This window comes from Phyllostomus hastatus, unplaced genomic scaffold (assembly GCF_019186645.2).
Source record: "Phyllostomus hastatus isolate PE091 unplaced genomic scaffold, TTU_PhHast_1.1 phas_contig_29, whole genome shotgun sequence".
Lineage (NCBI taxonomy): Eukaryota > Metazoa > Chordata > Mammalia > Chiroptera > Phyllostomidae > Phyllostomus > Phyllostomus hastatus.
Window position 1 is genome coordinate 39,558,406 of NW_025333835.1, and position 24,702 is coordinate 39,583,107.

At 48.5% G+C, this 24,702-nt stretch overlaps 1 protein-coding gene across 2 annotated transcripts in view; it reads left to right on the forward strand.

The window, feature by feature from the left end:
- GPC6 (glypican 6) overlaps window positions 1-24,702 on the forward strand; it is a 1,006,549-nt gene that overhangs the window by 976,518 nt on the left and 5,329 nt on the right. For both annotated transcript variants that reach the window (XM_045839077.1, XM_045839078.1), the window contains exons 7-8: window positions 7,490-7,626; window positions 21,313-21,488. In XM_045839077.1, the coding sequence (XP_045695033.1) occupies window positions 7,490-7,626; window positions 21,313-21,488 (313 nt within the window). The remainder of the gene's footprint in view (window positions 1-7,489; window positions 7,627-21,312; window positions 21,489-24,702) is intronic.

Below are 24,702 nucleotides of genomic sequence, written 5' to 3' on the forward strand. Positions count from 1 at the left end.
AAGGGAAATTGAACAAAACCTTTACTTGAGGGAACTGAAGGGAGCATGTCGGTCTCTCTGGTGGCACCAGGAAATGGATTTCCTTGGACCAAACGCACTTCGTGTATTTCTAATAGGATGACTTTCCAGAGCGACATGTATTACATTCGCACTTTTAAAAGGTGAAATATAAATACATTTCATAAGGCATCCAAAAAATAAAAATGAAAATGGAAGTTCCAGTGTTTTCATCCTGAATCAGTCACACTGACTCATCTCTCACCCCCCCGGAATACGCACACACCGCCACACCAACCCAGCACACGGGGTCTAGACGACGTCTCCGTTGCGCCCAGTGGTTAAGAGTCACAGTTCTGAAGTCTACGTTTGGATTTTAATCTCATCTGCACCATTTACGAGATGCAGGGCAAGTTTTCTTATTCCTCGAAGCTCCCCATTTCCCACTTGCAAAAAGGGGATCATCAGCAGCACACATGAAGCGTTGAAGATGGAATGTGAGCGCCTTGAAAATAGACATACGAAAGATGCCCAGTGTCGCTAGTAGTCAGAGAAATGCAAATCAGAACCACAATGAGACATCACTGCGCACCTGGCAGAATGGCCGTCATCAGTAAATCCATAAACAAGTGCCGGCGAGGATGTGGAGAAAAGGGAATCTCCATGCACAGTTGCTGGGAATGCGGATTGGTGAAGCCACTGTGGAAAGCAGTATTAAGTTCCCTCTAAAAAATAAAAACAGAGTTACCACATGATTTAGCAATTCCACTTCTGGTATTTATCTGAGGAAATCCAAGACACCAAGTTGGGAAGCTATGTGCATCCTTATGTTCAATGCAGCATTATTTACAATAGCCAAGATGTGGAAGCAGCCCAAGTGCCCATCAATAGACACATAGATAAAGATGATGTAGTACAGTGATGATGCAGTAAAATATCACTTGGCCATAAAAGGGCATGAAATCTTACCGTTTGTGACAACATGGATGGATATAGAGGGTATTATGCTAAGTGAAGTATGCCAGACAAAGAGAATACCCTATGATTTCACTAATATGTGGAATCTAAAAAACGAAATCAACAAAAGAAAAAGAAACTCATACCTGGCTGGCGTAGCTCAGTGGATTGAGCGTGGGCTGCAAACCAAAGTGTCACAGGTTCAATTCCCAGTCAGGGCACATGCCTGGGTTGCAGGCCATGATCCCCAGCAACCGCACATTGATGTTTCTCTCTCTATCTCCCTCCCTTCCCTCTCTAAAAATAAATAAATAAAATCTTTTTTAAAAAAGGAAAAGAAACTCATAGATACAGAGAACAAATTGACAGTCCCCAGATGGCAGAAGGTTTAGGGGGGTGGGTGAAAAATATGAAAGGGATTAATAAGTACAAGTTGCCAGTTATAGCAGTAGTCACCGGGATGTGAGGTACAGCCTAGGGAATATGGTCAGTGTTACTGCAGTAACTGTGTACGCTGGAGAAGGGTTCTGGACTCAGCAGGGTGATCACATCCTAAGCTATATAAATGTCTAATCACTATATTTTACACCAGATATCAATATAATAATGTATGTCCATTGTAACTGATAAATTAATTTTTAATAAAAGAATGTGAGTGTCTTAGCTTAACGGAAGCTCATAGTTAGCCCCAATTATTCTGAGTCCGTTACGGACCAGAGCTGAATTTCGCACCACTCTCAAACACTATGTGCACCGACAATGGTCTCCTTCTTCCCCAACTTTGCATTCTTTTTACATCTTCAAAAACACTAAAATGGTTGAAAAAGTGATAAAAGGAACAGTCCTATACCTCTGGGGTAGACTCTGTAATAATTTTTGCTATTTTCAAGTAAAAGACAAAGCACTTTATTCCCTAAATATCTCGGCATGAACCTTCTAAGAACGAGGACAGTCTGTCTCTTAGACGACCACTGCGCCATGGGTACACAGAAGAATATCAGCAGTGACTCAGTAACACCATCTACTGTCTATTTATATTGAGATTTTCCCGGTTACCTCAAACCTCTCCCCTGCAGCTGGATGCCCACCTCCAAGGCCAGGGTGCAGTGAAGGAACAGCATTCGGCTTGCCGTGCTGAGCAAGCTTCCTTTTCTCTACGCCAGTCTTCTTCCTCTTCCCTCCTCTCTGGAGGAGTCGGGGCCAGTGCTCTTCCTGGTATCTGCCACACTGGGTGTGTCTGAGCATCTATTTATGATGTTCATTTGGGCCTCTTTCCCCAGTGTTTCCTGTAAACTGGAAGTTGTTAATCAGTACCTCGATGAAATTCAGGTTACATATTTGGGACAAGATCCCTTTTTCAATGAAGTTGTCGGACCACAGTATTTGACAGTTCTTTCTGCTCTTTGTCTTGGGGAAACCCTTTGCTTTTGGCAGTCCTTTGTCGGTTTCCCCCCCCTCTTTTATCTAATTCTACAGTTCTGTCAGATGGTACGTAAATGGTACCAGAGTCAAAGACTCAGGGTCAGGTCTCAGATACACCTTAAACTAAGAGTTCACATCTCTACGGAAGCCAGGAGTTGAAACTGTCAGAAGTTAGAATGAACTCCAGATAAGTTCTAAAAAGAAGCTCATTTTTTCCCCGTGGGCCCCAGCAGTATTTATATAGAACAGGGTCCCCCAGTAGCATAAGTGAAAACTATTTAATACTCAGATATCACTAATATTACAGTAGCTCATACTGGGGTATAAAATACTGGAAATATGGTAAATATAATTTTCAAGAATTGGAGAAAGTGAATCTGACCTTGAATAGCTCATGTGGGAAACAGAAAAGAAATTGTAAATCCCCTATGTGATCCCAGGTCTTTGTCCCCATGGGGTTTGCACAATTAATGCATGAGGACTCACTGTTATTGCCAACAAGACATTTAAACTAAGGGTGCTTGTCAACATAAAGCTTAGCCCACTATCATGTACACATAGTTTCCAAGGCAAACTTAGGTCTGGAGCTAAAACAAAGTTGTCCCATATATTATTCAGATATAAAAACAACAGAAAATAGTTCTAAACGGTGTGAGAATTGCAACGCTTTCTTGGAACTGAAAGAGAAACTGCTGTCCTTCAGAATCAAAGGCGTGCGCCTCTCCAGGGGCTGACGGTGCCCGTCTTTCCAGCTGTCTGCATCACCGTGCGCCACTCCAGGGGCTGACGGTGCCCGTCTTTCCAGCTGTCTGCATCACCATCCCAGCCTGAAAGGGCATCGGCTGATGTTTCCACAGGCTGTGGAAAGAGCACTCCCATCTTGCTGCCCCCCGCTGTAATCTCCTTCAGTCGCATGTGACCTTGCCTGGCTACTACTGAGCTGCCGGGAGAACACAGCCCGGTTACAGAACGCGCTGTGGTGAACCAGCAGGGAGGGACCCCCACTCTCCTCACTTATCCGCACAACTCCTCTCGCCCCCCTGGAGATAAGCACAAGCACGCTTGGGGTGACCCCAGCTATCTTGCGTTAGTGATACTGTCTATGACGTGGTAATAGAGCAGAAGAGTTCAGTCCATTTTCTCCATCGATATTTATTAAGTGCCTACTGTGTGCAGAAAGCTGTGTGACCAATGTGTCCTGGTTTGCTCAGGACTTTTCAGTTTTAGCTCTGAAACTTTGGCGTCCTGCAATCCCCTACCTCCCAGGCAAACTGAGATGATTGGCCCCCTGACCCGTAGTAACCAGTGAGACAAACTGAAGCCTTGTCTTTGCACCAAGAAGCATGCGATCTAAGAGTGAATCAGAAAAGTAAGCCAGTTGTCAGTCCAGGCTGATCAGCACTTAGAATCACGACCAAGGTGCTGTGGAACTCAGCCGTGGAGTCTAAATCTAACATGGGGACAGAGACCACACCTTAAAAGAAACAATACTTGAGTTTGAGCTAAAGGATCAGCAGCACCGCATACGCAGTTCAAGTCTCAGAGCATTAAAAGAGAAGATACCTGCGGGACATCATGCAATCTTATTCTTTCTCTGTGTCTCAGAAAATACATATTTGATTCACAGTCCCACGGCATAAAGGTGGGAATTGAGTGAAGTAATGATCAGACAAGGGTTGCTGATTCTTGGTATACTTTACAGTGGGACAGAGTCCCCTCGCAGCATGTCAGTCCCCGGGCTGGTGGGAGCGTGCTGAGTGGGCTGTGGCCATGTGCCGCCTGGTCCTCGCCCTGGGGCTCGCGTTTGAAAGTGAGTGGACTAGAGGGGGCAGCCCGGACTGGAGACCAAAGCTGGATGAATCAAATGTGAGAGATTTTATTTCTGACCTATTTAACTTTGAAAAAAATTCAAACTTACCGAAAAATGATTTTAAAAAATATATACCTTCATCTATGTTCACTAATTATTAAAAATTCACCACATTGGCTTTCTCTCTTTCTGTATATGTCTATGTGTTGATTTTTGTTGTTATTATTAAACCATTCTAGTTGTAAGTTGTGGAAATCATCACCCTTTCATTCTGAATACTTTAGCATGCATCTCTTGAGAAGATGACATTCTTCTGCATGACCACAGCACCATTTCATGCTCAGGAAATGTACCACTAATACAATGGTATTGATAGAAGTTATTATTCAAATTCAACAACTGTCTCAATTATGTCCCGTACGGAGATTACTTTATGATCTAGTGCCCAAACCAGAACCCGGGCTGCATTTGGGCACCAGACCCCTTACCGTCCTTCATCCTGAAGAACTTCTGTGTCCTTCACGACCGGCCTCTGCAGCCGTGCCGGCCGGCAGTTCTGCAGGTGGTGCCTCAGTCCGGGTTTGCCTGGTGGGTTCCCATTGGACTCAGGTATGAATCTGGGCTGCAGAAGTACGTGTCCTTCTTGTCACATCGCAAAGGAGGTACACGATATCAGTTTGTCCTGTGAGTTTGATCTCTTGGGCGAGGGAGGGGAGCCGCCAATTTTTTTGCACTATCAAATGACCAGTTTTCCCTGAACAGTCTGTGGGGGAATGCTCTGGGATTGTGTGAACATCCTGTTCTCCATCACACTTTTTACCCAACACTTTTTGTGTCTGCCCTCTTTGCTAGGGCTCCTGCAGCAAAGAACCACCAACCGGGTGCCTTCCAGCCACAGAAATGCAATGTGTCCCAGCCCGAGGGCCGGGAGTCTGAGCGCCAGGTGTCAGTGGGGCTGCCTCCCCTAGGGGCTGTGGGCTGTGGCGGAGAATCGGCTCCAAGCCTCTCCCAGCTTCCGGAGGTTTGCTGACAGTCCTTGGGGAACCGTGGCTTGTAGGTGCATCACCCCATCTCTGCCTTCATCTTCATGCGGTCCTCCCCTTGTGTGTCTCCCTCTGGGTCCAGTTTCCCCTTTTTAGAAGAACACATTCATACTGGATCAGGGCCCACCCTAATGACCCCACATTTAACTCCAGCATCTCAATGACCCCATTTCCAAGTAAGGTCACGGTTACAGGTACTGGTGGCTACGACCCCAGTGTCTTTTGGAGGCAATCCAACTCATCACAGCATCTACTGATGACACTTGCTGAGGTCTGTTATGACTATGGTGGTTGTAGAATGGTGATCTTTCTAATGATCCTTCTTTCAACATTTATTAGTTGGTATTTGGGGGGGTTGGGGTTTTGTAAGTGGTAAACAGAATGTCCATCCATCCATGGCTGGATAGAAATGGCAATTATCTTTCAGAAATAATTGCATAACAACATGCGCACGCATCTGTGCCTGGAGAGGCGAGCAGAAAAGGACAGGCTCCCACTGCAAACTTCCTAGCCCAGTCAGGCTGGCTGGAAGGAGAACTGGATGGGGGGGGCGTCAAAGTGTAGATTTCAAACCACATTACACATGTCCTGCATGGAAGCTACTTCTTGGAACGTCTTTCCTGGTGGATATTTTCACGATCTGAAACAAAAGTAACAGCACATTCCTCACCAATAGACCCCAGGTTCTCTGAGTCAGCATCCGTCTCACTTCAGCCCTTTGGGGGGGGCGGGGGGTGGGCAGACATCACCCAGTACCGACGCCTCTGTCATCCTCAGCAGCACAGTGACTCGGGGGCCACAAGTATAATTCTGGAACTACTGAGAAGCATGGCTGGGGCCAAAATAAAATGACGAGTCTTTTATTTCTTTGTGTTCACTCTCGTACCTGACCAAAGGATCCTTGGAGTCTTTTTCTCGAATCTGTACTCCATCTACAATAAACAGAATACTTCGCATCCAAAGGCTATGGATCTCACATGTACAATAATGCCCTTAAGTCTCAGTGGGTCTCCCTCTTGGGATCTGCTGGGATTTGCTGCATAGAGTTGCTAGGAATGGGCACCCCAGACTGGGTGGTGTAAACGGCAGAGCTGATGGTCTCACAGTTCTGGAAGCTACAAGTTCAAAATCAAGGTGTCGGGCAGGGTGGGTTCCTTCTGAAGACCGAGAGGAAAGAATCCTTTTCAGGCCTTTTCCCTGGGCTTGTAGGCGGCTGTCGTCTTCCTAATCTCCTCACGTCGTCTTCCCTTTGTGCGTACCTCTGGGTCTGAATTTCCCCGTTTGTAAGAGCACCAGTCATTTCCGTCTGGGGCCCCCTATCGGCCTCCTGTTGAACCTCCTTAGCTCCATGAAGACCACATCTCCACACAAGATCACATTCTGAGGGACTGAGGGACTTCTGCATAAGAATCTGGGCGGGGGGGGGGGGGCGTAATTCAACCTGTAGCAATTGCATTTCCACTGCCCATCAACTTTCCCAATATTCATAAAGGTAGCACAGGAAATCAAGGTTGTGACTGCGTGAACCTAGATGTTGATTACAGGCCAACATGGTACAGAATGTCTCTCTCTACCCTTTCCCCGGGGACACAGTCCGTGCTGACCCTGGAACCACCCACGGTGGTGTTACTCAGCTCGTCCTGGCCGTCCATCGGGAGGGCTGTGGATTGTACACTCACCTGTACTTCAAATGACTAGAGATTCTTCCATGGGTTTGGGTTGCTGCTCACCATCCAAGTGCATGCTAGCTGCATGGGCCTGTCAGTTAGTCAGGAGCTGAGGTCACCAGCAGCTGAATTAGTGACAATGTGTGTTTCCGGCAGAAACAAGTAGACCGTTGGGAAAGGCGTTTTGTCTCTCGGTGCATTGTTTGGGTGCCCGTATCCGACCTCTAGGCAGATGAATTCTAAAGACTCTGTTCGGGGTGTTTGCTGTACGGTGGGTGCACCTATTTCTCCCAGGTGGGGGGAACCCCGAAGCCAGTTGAGATGCTTCACAAGTGTCTAATTCGAAGGACAGAGCAGATGGCAATCAGAAAGCCAACTCCCTGAGCACTCTCTGCCAGAAGCTGGAGGAAGGCTGAGGGAGGAGGGGGCGAGGTTTTCCTGGACAGTAAATCCTGCGTCTCTGTTAAAACCGAGAACGAGTGTGCGCTCGTCCTACCGAAGGTTCTGTAAGCTTCACCTGCGCGGTGTCCTCGGGTAGACGCGGACGGCGTTTAGGGAAAATCGTCACTGTCTTCCCTTGCTTTCTCCATCAGGTCACAGACATAAAAGAGAAACTGAAGCTCTCTAAGAAGGTCTGGTCGGCGCTGCCCTACACCATCTGCAAGGACGAGAGCGTGACGGCGGGCACGTCCAACGAGGAGGAGTGCTGGAACGGGCACAGCAAAGCCAGGTGAGGGGCGCCGCGCGGTTCCTGCGGGCCGGGCTCCGCGCACCCAGCGCGGGAAGCTGCGCGCTCCTGGCGCCGCTCTGCGGGCCTGTTTATGCAAAAGGCAGTGGAGGGTGGAGGGGACCGGGCGTCACTCAGCGACAGCTGTTCAGAGTGACAGCTTTGATGGGCACCTGGGAGCACTTACTCTCAGGGCGCCATTAAGCGTGGAGTCCTTGTTCCAAACGCCCGGCCTCCGGGTGACGGTGGGGACGCGCAGACAGATGCCAGGTTACGGATATCCCGAGACCGCGGAGAGCCTTTTATGTTCACTTAATGACTTGAGATAGCGGAGCTATTTTTATCCATAGTTCAATTTGCTCGGCTTGCTGTTTTTGGTTTTGGGTTTTTTTTTTTCATCACAAGTTTAACAGAAAGTGAAAATTCAACTGTAATTTTTCCACCCTTGGAGAAAGGAGATTTTTTGAAGTGCTCATGGAAAGGGTAAGGGTAAAACAAAGTGATGCAGGAGTACAGGAAAGGGTTCCCATAGGGCCTGTGCCTTGGGAAGTTCTGTCGACATCTCCTGACGGGAGAGGGCTCTGTGTGCACCCTGCTGCCCCGCTGCCCCGCTGCCCTGCTGCACGGTGCTACCGCCGCTGGATGTGCAATTTCGGAATTTCTTGATTCAGCCCAGAAAAGGGTTTGGCCTGCGTCTTCATAGGGTGGAGAAGTTGGACAAGGGAACGGCTGGGGGTTGGCAAGCAGGGCAGGACACCAGGAGAGGGGCCTGCCCAAACCCTCCCCAGCGGGGAGGCAGGTGGGTAGAGCAGCTGGTAAATTGGCCTCAAGGAGTCTTTGGGGATTAACCAGCAGGTGGAGAGGCTACGGCCGGGTGGGGTGGGGTGGGGCGGTCCTGTTCTGGAGCCTCACTGGGCCGGGTCCAGCGTATGCAGCTGCTGTGATCAAAAGGCAACAAGAAGATACACGGATGTCTAGTTCAGAAGAATCTGCAGAAGGTAAGCAGGGGTGCAAGTGAGGTGCTCATTAGGTGTTTTTTCTTACATTGCAGAGCTGCATGTTGAGCATCTATTGGCAATCATATTATTGGCTACACTAAGGAAAGCTTAGAAAAATGAAACCTAGATAGCTATGGGAAAAGCTGTAATCTTTCAGGCAGCCCCAAAATACCAATATCCAAATCTTCGATGATGAGGTACAGAAAGACATTCATGATATCGGCAGCATGCCCCTCAAAAATGCCTGGTCACTCACCAATGCCCAACCTTTTCGGACGGAGACTGTGGCCAGCAGAGTCAGCTGGGATGCCCCAGCCTCTCGTGTGTCTGTTCCTAGTGACTGTACAGAAAGACACTGCGAAGGATGGCCAGGTGGCCTAATGAATGAAGTGGCTGATTTTTCAAGCTGCTCTGCTGCCCACCTGTGTTTACCTTTCAGCCTTGGCTAAAGGAAGGCTGTGTTTTGAATTACGCTCCCATGGATGGTCACACAGGTTGGTTAATATTGGTGCCTACGCAATTTCCTACAAAAAGAACTACATCTAAAAAAATGGTTGCAAGTGAGGGCTGGGAAGGGAACTGCATTCCGCGGAGAAAATGAGGGGGGAGATAAGGACCGCGGAAGTCAGAGCTAGAGCGGGCCGGACGGCTCAGCCAAGTCCCTCGCTGTGTGCATCAGGAGCACAGACAGGGTCAGCGCGCGGGCCCAGGTCATCCAGCTAATGGCGGGACAGCTGCAGTCTCCCAAATCTGAGCCCAGGATTCCTTCCCCTTCCATATCCTGCCTCTGAAACAAATGACCATTCAGTACAGCCCTCCCCAGCTTAGGAGAACAGGCCCGTAGCTCTGTGAAAGGTGTGGTGACGCTGCATGCGTTCGTTATGTCCCTCATTCCGTCCGCAATACCCTTCCGCGCTCCCTCTGCCCCGGCCCCATGCAAGGCTCGGAGAGTTCAAGGCTGAATAACGTGGCAGTGTTGTCTGTCGACACATGACAAGGCACAGCGGCTGGAGAGGGGACCGTGGACTTTGGACCCTCCAAGTGCCGCACTGTGGGACTGGAGGTTTGGGAAAGGCCGCCCCCCACCCCCCCGGGGAGAAGCTCCTGGAACAGTAGTCAGGGGCCAGACTTGAATTTTTCCCCGAGGTCCCCAGGAAGCCACTGGAAGACTTTATGCAGGTGAAGGAAATCATCAAATCTCATGCAATAAAATCATTTGCAGGAATATTCCAGAATTTATCCCAGTATATTATTTAAAAGATTATTATAATATACCTATAATAATAAGTATATTATTAAAAAGATGAGGCTCTCAAATGTTTGTGACTAGAATTACATTCCCATTGGAAAAATTATAATTTCATGGCTTTTTAAAATGCTCCTACGGCAATGGAATGTTAATATTATAACTTTATATTTAATGGCATAATAAGTAGATAACCAGTAAAGATTTGATGAATTAAATTTAATGGAAGGTTTCTTCTCGTTCAAATATTAAGTGATCTTGAGAGCTGTTCATTTAATGAAATTTTACTGAACTGTTTTGTAAGTTGGAAGACCCAGTTGTAATGCAGATAATCATCTATTGTTTCCTACTTTTGAAGTATGGCTTTTCAGAAAATAGGCATTTAAAAATGCTTGTTAAAAAAAAAGAAAAGGTATTCTTATTATCCATCTAAAATAAAAGAACCAAAATTTTTTTTTTAGTCTATCGACAGGCCTTAATGGATTCAGAACGTAGGTGCTTATTAGCATTGGTAGAGATGGTCACAGTCCGGAGTTCTCCCACGCAAGCCCGCGGGCTGAGGCCCCTGCTAACCCAGCATCTCTCCCTCTGTTTACGTTTTATCCCGTGGGCTCCTGCAGCCACATTCTTCGGGTCACATCCACTCCCGCAGCCCTTTCATCAGTCTAAGTATTTGCTCAGGCTCGTCTTCCATGCCCCGAGTTTCTCCTGATTCGTTTCTGAACACTTCTCCACGGCTCTTTACCACACTGACTTCGTTCGGTTTCCAAGGGCAAAACCACCCCTGCCATGGATATGCCCGCTCAGCCCAGCCATGATCGTATTTTCCCAAGTAGCTATTATTAAGTGAATGGCACCATTGAAATTAATGGCTTGAAATGGAGAGAGCAGGCGACACACAGATGTGGCTGCAGTGTCTGTGTGGAGACATGATGGTCAAGGGTGTGCCCCAACTGGGGGAGCACTGCCTCCCCCAGAATCTGAACCCACCTGTGTCCCCTGGCCCCCACCCTCGCCCACCACTGGCAGATCTCGCTCTGCTGCAACAGCTGAACCAGCCTGGGAACGGGAGGCGGGGCACAGGAGGACGCTGGGCCCTCGGACGGGAAGAAAGTGCCGGGTGCCCACGGCCTGTCCACACTGAAATCTCCACTCTGACCCCAGCTGGTGGTCAGGAGGGCCCCGTCCTCGCTTCCCCTCTCCTTTCCAACCCGTTGGGGCAATCTGAAACCCGGCGTAGTAGCATCCCTAAACATAGGTCGTAAACTTGAAAACAGTGCTTCTCCAACATGAGCGTGCAGGCCCCATCCTTGAGCATCCGGTTAGAAATGAAGGTTCCGATTGGAGAAGTCCAGGGGAGGGCCTGAGCTTCTGCATTTCCAAGCAGCTTCCAGAGGATGCAGTTGTTGCTGGGCTGGGCACCGCACTTTGACCTCCACAGCCCGGAAGGCAGACTCGGCCAGACTTGGCCCATAGAACACCAGTCACCCAGTGGGACACTTGTACACTGACAAAAGGATTCATTTTTTCAATCTAGAACCCAGTTAACTGGTAGCCCTCTATTTCATCTGGCAGCTGTACTCTCAGCTCCTACTAATATGAAAGAAATCCCCCTTTTTATTCCTCAGACAGCAGGCTAGAATTTGTTGTTTTCTCTTTGTCTCCACGGATGCCCTTGATGTTCTCTTTAATGGGGCTTTGCTTATATTAAAAACAACAGCACCTGGCCCTGGGGGTCATCTGGCTCAGTTATACGGTCCCCCACTAAGGAGAGCTGGAGCACAGGCCGGGCTGAAATCACCACACACGCATCAAGAGAGAATTGTACGTTGAAAATACAGCACATAATTGCAAGAGACGGTCCCCACAAACCTCTGGCCTCAGCGGATACTTTGAATACCTGGTAGTACCGCGCTTGATTCAATTAGAGGCTTAGTCAACTCAGGCCACTAGGGCAACAATACTGTAGACTGGGTGGCTGAAACAGAGCTTTAGTTCTCACAGGCTAGAAGTCCAAGGTCAAGGTACCAGCAGGGGTGGGTTCTGGGGAGAGCTCTCTTCCAGGCTTGTGGATGCTGCTTTCTCACTGCGTCCTTCCGTGACAGAGAGACAGGGCCCCTGATCTTCGTCTAAGAGCACTGGTCCCATCACGGGGCCTGCACCCTCACAGCCTTATGGAAACCTAATAACCTCCCAGAGGCCCCACCTCCAAATTGCATTGCATCGGGGACCGGGGCCTCAACATGTGGTTCTTGGAGCGGGGGAGCATAAAATTTTAGTCCATGCTAGTCAGTGCAAAGAATTGCATCCTACTTTCCCACAATAGCTAATAAAGAATTTTCTTTAGAATTCATGGCAACGTCTGTCACCCAAGAAAGGCAGCCTCGCATGTATCTTCAGCGACCAGTGAGAAAGTGCATCTGCCAGGGTAACTTCCACCCCTCCTCTTCCTCACTGAGCCAAGCAACGTTTTAGGATGAAACGGGAGAAGGCGCGCCAGCCCTCTGACTCCACTCAGACAAATAGGAAGGGAAAGGAAGCTAGTAAGTAAGGGAAGAAAATCGATAATAATCTAGAAGGCCAAAGGGAAAAAAAATTAAAGAGCTCTGGTGCAGGTTGCAAATCTAGGCTCCCTCCAGCTCCCCAGCTGAGCCTGGGGAGCCTGGGAGGGTATTTGCAGTCATCCGTCATCCCCGAGAAGGTGCCCTGGGCCGCCGGGTAGCCAGAATGAGCTGTCCGTACAAAAGCTAGAGAAGAATGATTAGACGGGAGGCAGGAACACGTAGGCTCAGGAAGAAATAAAACTTTTATATGGTTAACATATCCAGGTCAGAACTTTGTCAGGCAGCAGCAAAAGAAAAAAAATAAGGCCCTTGTGTTTGTATGAGCTCTTCCTTTTTGCTCATATAGAGGCAGATTTTTGCTTTTTGAGGAGGCAGCCACATCTGATTACATCATCCGTATCTTCCTTGCGGATTGTTTTCTTTTCAGGGGGATGCTTTTCGTACATTCGTGGGGGCTAGAGAGGAAAGGGGGGGAGGGTGGGAGGCGGCCAGAGGGGGCAGGCAGGGCACAAATGGAAGCCAGCCTGAGAGGCAGGTCCCAGCAGTGGGCTCCATGATAGAACGTACGCATTACAGAGTCTTCGCGTTTCTTGAGTTAGGTATTTTCAGACTCCTCCCTCTCCACATAAAACGGGCAAAACAACATCCCACTTTCCCATCTTGTAAGCCAGTGTGGAGCCATCACCGTGTCCTTTCTTTAAAACACCTCCTGGGAAGAGGCGATCAAAGATGCTGGATAAGGCGTGGGGATTAACTGGGTCCTTTGGAAACGGAGCTTTTGCAGGGAGCCTCTGCTGTCTTTTGAGGCCCCCGGTCTTCACAGAAGTAACTGTCACCCCAAGGAAATCCTACCCATGGCCAGGGGGTAAATACAGTAAATTGTCAGACATTGGAAAATTAGAAAGAAAAAAAAATCTAGGAAATAAATCAGTCACTGTCACCAGCCGCTGAGGGGACTGACTAAGCAAAGAAAATAGCAAGCCATGACTGGGTGAGTGTGAGCAGATGGAAGAGGGACGAAATGATGCATGGGGATGAGAAATCTGTCACGGACAGTGACTCGGCAGACCGGGCAGGACAATATTGTCTTAGTCTGCTTGCAAAATAGGTCCCAAAGCACCCTAGCTGCACGCGCAAGGGCTGTAAAATCCTCGATGCATCATCCCCAGCCAGGAACCACCCCGGGAAGGTGGGAAATCAGTCCGGAGAGAGAACTGGCAGCTGTCCAGCCCGGCATTCCTGGACGCCCACTGCTCTTCTGTGGCACTCTCGGGAGGGGAGGCACCAGGAGGAGTCTGACCGCCCTGGGGGACGGGGACCCTGTGTGCACCTCCTGGAAACCGTGAAAATGTGGCTACGAGCAGCAGGAAAGAAGGCCGCTGCCTGGGCAACTCCCAGCCCTGGAACCTGGCTCCCGGCCCTCCTGGCTCCCAGGCCTCCTGGCTCCCGTCCGCACTGGAGGGCGCTGACGCCGGCTCCACCGAGAAAGGATGGGCTTGGGAGCTCCTGCCCGTGCGTGAGGAGGCCAAGTCCAAGAAAAGTAGCTTCTTCTCCCCGCCACCACCACCGACGAGCTGTGTGTCCTCCAAGAGTCCCCAGACCATTTGCTGCCACACATTCGTCAGCCCGAGGAAAGCCTAAAGAATTCATTCCTCTGGGCATGAATGTACACGCTAGAACTCCAAAATCTGCTGCTGTCGGACAGTCCTAAGAAACAAGCTTGGCGTTGGAGGGAGCTGTGTGGACAACTGAGTCTTCACACGAATGCATTACAATTGCATCGTGTGTCATATTTTTCAAGCATTTTCATATGCTTTAACTCAAAATGGCAGCTTAGGAAACAAATAATGTGCTGTTTTATATACATATGAGTGTATGAAATGAGTGTATAAAGTAGCTAAGGGACGTGCCCGTGATCCTGTTGCTGGGTGTCAGACAGATTGCTGGTGTCCTGGGTCAGGCTCCGTGCCTTTGACCGTTTCTTACCTCTTTGAGTGCCCAATGCCATGGACAGCCCTAGCTGAGCAGTCTCCAAGAATTTATAAATTCCCGTAAGGCATAAAGTTACAGCATGCTTTGTGTGATTCCACCTCCTAGTAAGGAAAACTGAAGTGGAAAAAAGGAATCTACATTAAGAACGTTAGAAGGTTATCCTTAAAACAGATTTTTTTAAATTGTGGTAAAATACATATAACTTAAAATTGACCACTTTTGTCGTTGTCAAGTGTACAGTTCGGAGGCTTTAAGCCCATTCACTCACTGCACACCATCACCACCATCCATCCAACGCACTTCTTCATCTCCCTGAACTGAAACTCGCCGCCCATGCCACACCACTCCGAGCCCCCTCCCCAGCCCCTGGCAACCAGCATTCTACTGTCTGTCTTTATGAATTTGACTATTGCAGGTACCTCGTAGCAGCAGAATCGTATAGTAATTGTCCTTTTGTGACAGGCTTATTTCACTTAGCATGATATCTTTAAGACTCCCATGTAGTAGCATGTGTTGGATTCCTTCCTTTGTAAGGCTGAACATACCATCTGCGTATACCGCATTTGGTTTCTCCATTCATTCATCAGTGTGCACTTGGGTTGCCTTGGCCTTTTGGCTACTGTGAGTAAAGCTGCCATCAACATGGGTGTGCAAACATCTGTTCAAGTGCTTGCTTTCAACTCTTTTGGAATGATAATTCCAGAAGTGGAATTGCTGGGTCACATGGTAATTTCCTGTTTCACGTTTTGATCTTCATACTGTTTTCCGTGGCACCCGCACCATTTTACATTCCCTCTAGCAATACACAAAGACTTCCAACTTTCGCGGTTCTGTCCGTTCCAGGAGTATGGATGGCACTGCCGTCGGTTAGGGATGCCTGCTGCAAGGCCCGGTCACGTGTCACTCACGGCAAGTTCCACGGACATGTCCCCCACCGGGACCCAAATGTACAGCTGAGTTCCCTCTTGTGGTTCTTATGATGATTACTGCACTTTAGCAAGAAACCATCAGGGAGGGAACTTTGAGGAGCAAGATTTATTGCCCACAGGTCCTGGAGAGTGAACGGCCTGGGTAGGAAGAGAGAGAGAGAGCGCCAGGGGCTCTGCCTTTATTAGGGTTCAAGAGTAGGGTGCTGACGGGTTCAAGGGCTCACTCTTTACTGGCCAATTTAAAGCATGAGAGCTGAGATCAGAACATGGGAAAGGACACGGGTGGTCCCTGGAGTGGGCAGTTGTCTAGGTTACCCAGGGCTTTCTAAAGGGGGACCTTCACAGATGAGGTGGCCTGGTTCCTGTCCTGACTTTTCTGTTGGTGGCTGTGTCATACAGCTGTCCTTATGTTCATCCCAGACGGACGTCTCCGGACATGGATGCAGTCAAAACTCATGACAAGCATGTATACTGTACTCCATGCCCTGACCAACACGTGTGATTTTATGCTTCTGGTCTTTTTTAATACTACCCATCCAAGTGGGTGTGAAGTAAAAACTTAGATTTTAAGAAAGCTTCTGCAAGTGGCTATGGGTACTGTAGGCCCACAGTCCCTTATTTGAAATCCCCAGGACCATATGCGCCTCAGAATTCAGAATCTGTAGATTTTAGGAAACCATTCCAGTGCCTACATTCTTTAGAGCATTCTCCCAGGGGAGTCTGGGGCTGGAACTCATGATCAAACACGTTAAGTGTCTGCAGCAGAATGTATTACTGTTTACACTAAGTGGGATAAATGAGGACTCTCATTAGCCTTGGTTCAGATCAGATCAAAGATTGGTAATAAATGGATTGCCAAAAAAGAGCTTTGGAGATTTTTTTAATTTTGGAACTGCAGATAAGGAATTTTGGACCTGTATTAGTATTACATCTACTTATATCAGTATAACGCTTAAATGCACTGGAGGTGAGTGAATCTATAGCTTAGAATTCAAAATTGCTATAAAGACGTGTATTGACCGGAGCTCATTTGCGGCCACAGACAGAACGGAAACTGCTTTCCGCCAGCCTAGAGTGTGCCTTGAGGCAGGAGCAGCCAGAGGAAGCAACAGGCACTTGCAGACAAACCCAGCCCAGCCCCTGGGGACCCCACATCTCCCCCTTCCTGGGCCAGCTTCCACGGGGACTCTTGCTCACCCCACCAGGCACCACCCTGCTGACCATTCTGACAAGAGCCACAATTCTCAGGCTTCCACAGCCCACTGGATCCTGAAGAGTCGTGGGTCTCGTTCCCTCCCAAGGCAAAGCCGTGCAGCAGAACAACTACCAGTATTCACGTGGTGATGAGAATACCGAATACTAATCAGTGGGCATGCCTCTCCCCCCAGCAAGCACATGCCGAGAGCAACAGGGTCTCTCTGGAAGCATCAGCTCGACTGCAAGGAGTGATGCTGAATGGTGGCAATGACAGTGGGACCCTCCTGTGGGGACAAGTCTTTGTCTCCCAGGTTCCATATCTCTCAGGTGACAGAGGCTGTCAGCTCTGTCAGGGACGGTCCCAGCACAAAGCCTGCAGCCACCCACGAGGGGGACTGTGCGAGCCCCCCTAAATTCCCCTGTGCTCTTCCACCCCCGTCCCCTGTGATGTTCGGAGGTGATCGAGGAAGCCCGCATCAGCAATGTGAACTCACAGGTCTTGGTCTGTCCTGGCGGCCACGGCAAAGCACTGCAGACAGCAGACAGAGGATCTCATAAACAGAAATGTACTTCCCACCCTTCTGGAGGCTGGAAGTCCCAGATCAGGGCGGTCAGGTGAGGACCCTCTCTGGGCCACAGACATGCTGTGTCCTCACGTGGCGGAAGGGGCACGACCAGATCTCTGGAGCCTCCTTCATGAGGACACCAATCCCAACCACGAGAGCTCTGCCTAGACACTTCCCAAAGGCCTCACCTCATAATACCATCACATCAGCATTAGGTTTTCAACCTAGGAGTTGGTGGCAGCACAAACATTCAGACCACAGCAGATGCGAAGAAATATTATTCTGCAAAACTGCCACAGATTCTGTTTCTGTACATGCTATTGCAAAATAGAAAGTAACCAAAATGAGAAACCATCTTTGACTGTTCAAGGGTCCCACCCGCTTGTCACAGCACAGTGGGAAACATCCCCACACTGTGACAACCCTATTGGTCCATATGCCTGGGTTCTCCCCGCCCCAGGTGCATGTGCCTCCCACTCAGGAGCTGAGCTACCTGGAGTAAGGTTCCCCTTCCTTCCCATGTCTCCCTGAACTGTGAGTGTACAAAAATAGAATGCTGTCATGCCAGAGAGCTGGTGCAAAATCTAACAAAGGGAAGAGTAATATGAGCTCAAAGATACATCCAGTCTTGCAGGATCTGATCATTTTAGAAAGGGAGCAGACATGAGAGGCAGCAAGTCAAGGGGCTCGTGCGTCCTGGAGCTGACCTGGGCTCCTGTTGATAGTTCAGGCTGCGCCGCAGCCATCCACAGATTTGACCGCAGGATGCGAGGTGCAGTGACAAAAATGGGCCTTTGCTTGTTCGACTGTGTTTTTCAGTTTCTGTTTCCACGGAGTCCCTGAAGTTACCCTTTGAATACACAGAAAGGAGAACAGGTTCTTGAGGACACAGGTGCATTGTTCCTTGTTTTTATTATAAGCGGCTGAGCGTCAGCAGGCACAGTTCGAGGCTGGGTGTATGTGGCAGTCTCTTATTGTTCCTGGATGCTCAGACTCCCGGGGGTACCATTCCCAGTGTAAGCAATAGCAGTGCGCGACTGATAAATGAGCCTCAGCCAGCCACGCAGAGCTCCCAGCAGCTGGCAGAAACAAAGCTCTCCTCTGACTCAGCACAGGTCCAGCCACAGGAATCATTGTCCTAAATGTCGAGGGACAATGCCAGAATGGAGAGTCACCTTTCAGCCCCCTCTCAACTGCAGCACCAGCAGAGGCTGGCCTGAACTGGTGACTGTCTATTCCAGGGGGTTTTGATAATTAGGGAGAGTTCACGGAACCCGGCACATATAACAGGATGTCAGTCACAGTCAATCCAACGTCACATTTCAGAAGTTATATAAGGAAGACAACCTCAGAAGCCAACAAGAATTTCTTGAAGTAGCAGGTATATTAAGAGGCAGCACAGAAGTCCTCTCCTGCCAGAATAAAGAGATGATGTAGTTCCATGACTTCATAAAAGTTTCAATTAGAACAATTTTTAAGGCAGTAAATATTGTAAAGCTTTTGGGGAAAGGAATTTGAAATGTACTCTGTGTGCTTTATTATTCATGATGCAGTGATCGTTGTGAAGTCGATTTTGTTCAAGATGAAGACATGAGCTTATTCAGGGGACCTCTGATTTAACTCGGGCAAACCAATTCACGCACAAATGCATTACTCGTAAGAGTTCAATAGCTGAAAACTGGCTTAAACATAAGTTACCTTGTGTTTCTGTTTCTTGTTTTGGAGACTGGGGGATAGAACCTTTTGTTTCTGGACTTTAGAATGTTCCCTGCAGGAAAGGGAGGAATTTTAAGTATAAGTCTGTAGTACAAGAGTATATAAACACAAAGCACAAAGTAAAAGAAAGGGAGTGTTTTTCAGCTTTCAAGCAACAATACCAGAGGCAGTAACAATGGTAAGACTGGCAGGTAGGCAGGGCTGCCGCCAGCCTGCCAGTTGTCTGTGCCGGGTGTCATGATTCCCCATGACACCCACTGGTCCGCCCCCCACCCTGGTCCATGCCCTGGAGGAGACCCCCTACCACTGCATCACTGGGGTCTCCTTGTCTGCTGGCTTCCACTTGCTTTCAACCAATGCGAGGAAACAGCCGAAGGTCAGAAGGAGGGACGAGAGAGGTAAGGGTATCATTCCTTGGGCTCCCTCCCTCAGGATGGGTCTTGGTTTGGCCGTGGCCTTGCTATTTGGCCCCTGTGATTCTGGCCCCAGTAGTCTCTGTGATTTCAGCCCTTGTGCATCCGGGAACACGTCACCACCCTCCAGCCCCGAGGTTCTTCCAACACCCTATGCTGGTTTCCTTCGACCCTGTCCACACCTCTATAAGTAGTCTCTTCTTCAAACTCTCTTTATCACCCCTTTGAGTGCACCCCTGTTTCTCACAGACAAATACAGAGCCTTGGCAGGGATTAGAAAAACACACTCAGATGGGCACATGGGATTCATTATATTATTGCCTCTACTTTGGTATATACTGAAATTTTCTAAAATAAAAAGATTTCAAAAAAAAAAAAACAAAAAGGAAATGATGCCCTGTTGGGGACTGGTGCCCTGTGGGTGCCCTGTGGGTGCACAGCGCTGCAGGCACAGAACCCGAGCTGGGTTTTTAGTGTCACCTCAGTCCCTCGGCAGGTGACCTCACATGGTGCACAAAATGCCCGGCTGAACCTGGCAGCCCTACACAAGGACAGGCCGACCCCTACACGCCGGAAAATACCATATGGAGGAAGTGAGGACTGACCCAGGTCTTCAAGATATTTGAGACTTCAATGAGAAAGTGTTTTGTGGACAAGGATAAGATGACACAGGGCCAGGCGAGTGTCGGGGTGTACAGGGAGCAGACTGTGTAAGGCAAGGACGGCCCCTTGAGGGCACTGTGGCAACATAAGACAGCAGAGACGAGATGGCAGCGGGGCTTCGGCTGCCGAGGTGTGAAGTGTGGATCGCAGCTGAGGACCGACCAGGCACCGCGGGGCAGTGTCTGGGCTCTGCAGCCAGCCTGCGGGGGGCCGTGGTCCCTGTTAGCCATCTGTTAGCTCTGTGACTATCCACAGTGACTTTTTCCTCATTAAGCCTCCGTCTTCTACTTTACAAGATGGGGATAAACTAGTACTACCTCCTAGAGTTGCTGGGAGACTGAATGTTAAAATGCACGTCCAGGTGCGTGGCACGGTACCTGGCTCTGGTAAGCCATCAGTGCACATTAGGTATGTTCACCAAAGGTTCTGAAACAGAGGAAGGACGTGATGAAGACGATCCTTGATGAAGACGAATCAGACAGCGCGGGCAGGAAGCACCCCAAAGGAAAGACAGGACAGGGGCGTCCGCTGGAGGCGGCCGCGGCTGTCTGCACTCCCGCAAGGCGCAGGGGAACTGGGAGACGCAGCGGGTGGGAGAAGCTCTGTGAGGAGAGGAGGAGGGAGGGAAGCCGACAGGTCAGGAGAGGAAGAATTCGGAAAGGGCTGCGAGCGCTTTTCCGAGCAATGCGGTCTCCCCCAGTATCACTACACCTAGACAGCTCAGGCAGTTGATGTTGAAGAATTGACCGTTTTGACATTCTAGTGCAAGTAAAAGAAATATCAATATAAATTTGCCATTTTGATACAAGTAAGAAAACTAAAGAACCATTAGATTTTGCCTTCAGTTTTACACAATATGGAATTAGACCCAAAATTTTACTACAAAATAAAAACCCTAATGTATATTTCAAGTATTCCAGCAATTCTTGGCCACAAACTTTCCAAAGATTTTTCTTTTAATCTGGAAGATTCTTCCCATTAAAATTTGAGGTAGGGCCTCTTCCACTGAGAAAGAGTATCCTTTCTAAGATCATCTGTAATTTGCAAGTTCAGTTGTTACTAGAGACATTCACAGGAGAGATGAGGAGGCTATCGAGTTCTTAAGTATCTAACATACGGGATGGAGAGAGAGAGAATAGTTAATTTTAAGTAATAACTTCCGTGAGTCTTCAACTGAGCTTTCACTTGTAGACAAGCCAGCCTAAGAAAACCACTGAGAGGCCACTGTAGCCTCATCTCCCTCGGAGAACATTCCTTTCATGTTTTCACTTTGGCCTTTTTCCCCAGGATCCCGCCCAGTCCCTGGCCGGCGTTTGGGCTCACGGTGAGAAACGGCAGGGCAGAACCCGGCCTCCAGGTCCCTCCTGCCTCACCCTCACCCGCTCTCCCGCTCTGTGCCCCGCAGATACTTGCCTGAGATCATGAACGACGGGCTGACCAACCAGATCAACAACCCGGAGGTGGACGTGGACATCACCCGGCCCGACACTTTCATCCGGCAGCAGATCATGGCCCTCCGAGTGATGACCAACAAGCTGAAGAACGCGTACAATGGCAACGACGTCAACTTCCAGGACACAAGTAAGAAAGCCTTTCCCGGGGACCTCCAGGGGGAGCAGTGGTTCTTGAAGAGCATGCCGCCACCTCTCTTCGAGAGCAGCGTGCTCCTTTCATCGCGTGGCAGCCTTGCCCAGTCTGCAAAGCCGTCTGTAGCCCATGGTACAGAGAGCTCAGATCCACAAAACGCAGGACGCTACTGACGTCATAGCTGGTGTCTCAGCTACACCAAAGCTGAGAGTGTGTTCCATTTGCCCATCAGTCCCTTAGAGATAAAGCAACAAAGGAATGTTTTTACTTTCTCCTGTCCCCATCAACATGTAGGATTCGGACCCCAAACCTCGGCCTCTTCTCCCACCCGCAACAGCCAAAAAAAAAAAAAAAATGTTCTAAGGATTGCTCGGACTAGGCTGGGCTAGAATCTCTGTGTTGTCACTCATGAACTGGGGTCTTTAACAAATGGTTTCTGAAGTCTCGGGTTCCCTTTCTGTAGAATGAGAAGCAGCCCTGCCCAAGAGGTTGTTGGGAAATAAATCATTAGAGGCCAGATTTAAAGGAGCTAAGGTTGTAATATCTCCTGTGCCATGGATTCCACTGCATTGGATCTCTCCCCACCCAGTCGCACACACAAGGAACCATCGACATTTGTATCTAACCGTTGAGAGAAATAGTAAACTATAGATGCAGTATTACGCTTGACTACTGTATTAAATATCATAAAACCATCACAAATGACTAGAAAGGTGATTAAGTGAACATTGACACGAAACTATGAAGGCAAGTTCTTTTCATTTTCATTGTCTTGTTGTTCTGGGTTTTTGAGTAAGTACCCTTACAGAGAGCGTTCTCAGGGAGAGATCTCTTGAACATGAGGTGCGGAGTTGCCAGTGATTCTGCAGTTTGGTCACTGAGGCAAAGGATGATGCTCGTGTGCTTGAATCAATGAGACAGGAAGCAGTCACAGATGGAAGACGTAAAGTCATCTAAGTCTTAGCCATCATCCTGCCGAGTTGTCCCCTGCAGAAGATGTTTAGCGCTTTATTCTATTTTAAATAACAAAAATTAATCTTCTAAATGCAGGATAATTGCCAACCCGATAGACTTCATTGCTATAAAATGTCTCGGGCTCATCCCATTATTTCTCTCTCTTTACTAAGCCTCTCCTTTGCTCTTCAGAAGAAAATTTTGCACAAGCTTTTAGCCTTTTCTGCTTCTCCCTTTCTCCTTGCTTGGCCTCACTCATCTCAATGTGTCCCTTCTCTCGTCTCTGGCTAACCAAATGCTTCATTATCTGGATAATGACTATTGGAATAAATTATTCAAGATGCATAACAATTAGTTGATGTTGGCCTTGTTTCTCCTCTCTGACCTAAGAGATTATATACACGTCAGCCTGCAATGCATAGGGAGTGTCCTTGAGGAGAGCGGTGCTGCAAAGGGAAACAAAAATCAACAGTTAAGAAGGAGAATCATACCCTGGCTGGTGTGGCTCAGTGGATTGAGCGCGGGCCTGTGAAACAAAAGGTCGCCGGTTCAATTCCCAGTCAGGGCACATGCCTGCGTTGCGGGCCAGGTCCCCAGTAGGGGGCACGTGAGAGGCAACCACACATTGATGTTTCCCTCAATCTCTTTCTCCCTCCCTTCCCTCTCTCTAAAAATAAATGAACTCTTTTAAAAGAGAGAGAGAAGGTCACTTAACTGTAACCCAAGCACCAAACTTGACCCTTTATTTTAGGGTACAAACCATTATGACATCTTCTAGCCATCGTCACCATTCTTGCTTTTGACATTTTAAAAAATCACCCCTGCATTTGTGATTCCTTTTCAAAAGGAGGCGGAGCCATTGGTTTTCTCCTCTGAAATCTTGTCATTATTTGCTTACCACATTTTAATATTCTAAACCTCTTTAATCATATCTTTGTAAAGGTTATATTACTTCTCATTCATAATACTCATGTTGAGAGCAGTCCCCTTAGCAATCCTGATATCTCTAGATTTAATTAATGGGCCTTCCCCCCCTTGTAAAGGCCACTAAAGATAAATCAGAGAAAATGTTAAGAACCTGGTAGAGTGTATTCAAGCAATCTTGTCTGGTATTCAGATGTCCCTTTAAAAAAAAAAAGGCAAAAAACAAATTGTGATGAGTTGTGCCTTTGTCATCCAGGAGGTGTTACCTTAGCTTTACCTGAGCAGCACCAAACAGCCGAAATGGCACGAGGCTTTCAGGAGCAGCTTGGCAAGCCCGTCACCATTAGCCGCCAGCAAGGAGGAGGTGGGGCTATTGGATGGAATCACTGAACACGTGGGGGCATCACAAATGTCATACCAGGTTTACAATCTCCTGAGTCCTCCCAGGAACATCATCTCATGCAGACCCCTGAACAGTTCTGTGAAAGAGGATTATTCTCATGTTCAGAGAAGAAGACACAGAGCCTCAGCAAGGCTGACTGGTTGACCCAGGGTCACTTTAAGAAAATACGGTGTGTTAAAACCTAGGTTGCCTTTGCTGCAGGGACCTCCCCCACCCCCACCATCAGGCACCAGTCCAAGTGCTAGGGCTGGTGTTCACACACATAGTACCAGAGTGTCTTCACGCAGAGTCTGCAGAGTCAATCTCACTGTCCGTACTTGGTGAGATGAGGACACTGGCAGAAGTCAGGTAAACTGCCACAGGCACATGTATGCATTCAGCAATTTATTTATTGAGCACTTGCTGTATGCCAGGGACCACTAAAGGCAACGGGGATCAGAAGTGAACCATTACACAAAGTCTCTGCCCTCCACAAGTTCACGTCCTCACGGAGGGGATCAGCAGGAAACAGGAAGACAAGCGAACACCACACTTGCACACAGCGAGGACCCGGATGCAGCCTGACCTGGACGCAGGGCTGGGACACAGGGTGTATGAGGCAGGAAGGAGCCAAGCAGGAAGGAGTGAGAACAGAGCAGGCCCAGAGGCGTGTTCGACAAGCGAGAAAGATGCTGCACTGAGACCACGTGGTATTTGGGCCCCAAGGCATTGCTTTCAAGAAGCAAACGGCAAACATTTTTCGGGAAGGATGGGTTCTGACATTATGTTCAGCTTTGAGGGCTATATGTAAACCCAGAATTAGACAGCGTGTAAGTGAATGGCTGCATTCCACTGTAACTTTGTCTGTGGACACACTGAACTTTAGATTCTACATGTACACTTTTTACATGCCACAAAATACTTTTTTTTTTCATTTTTCCTCCCAAA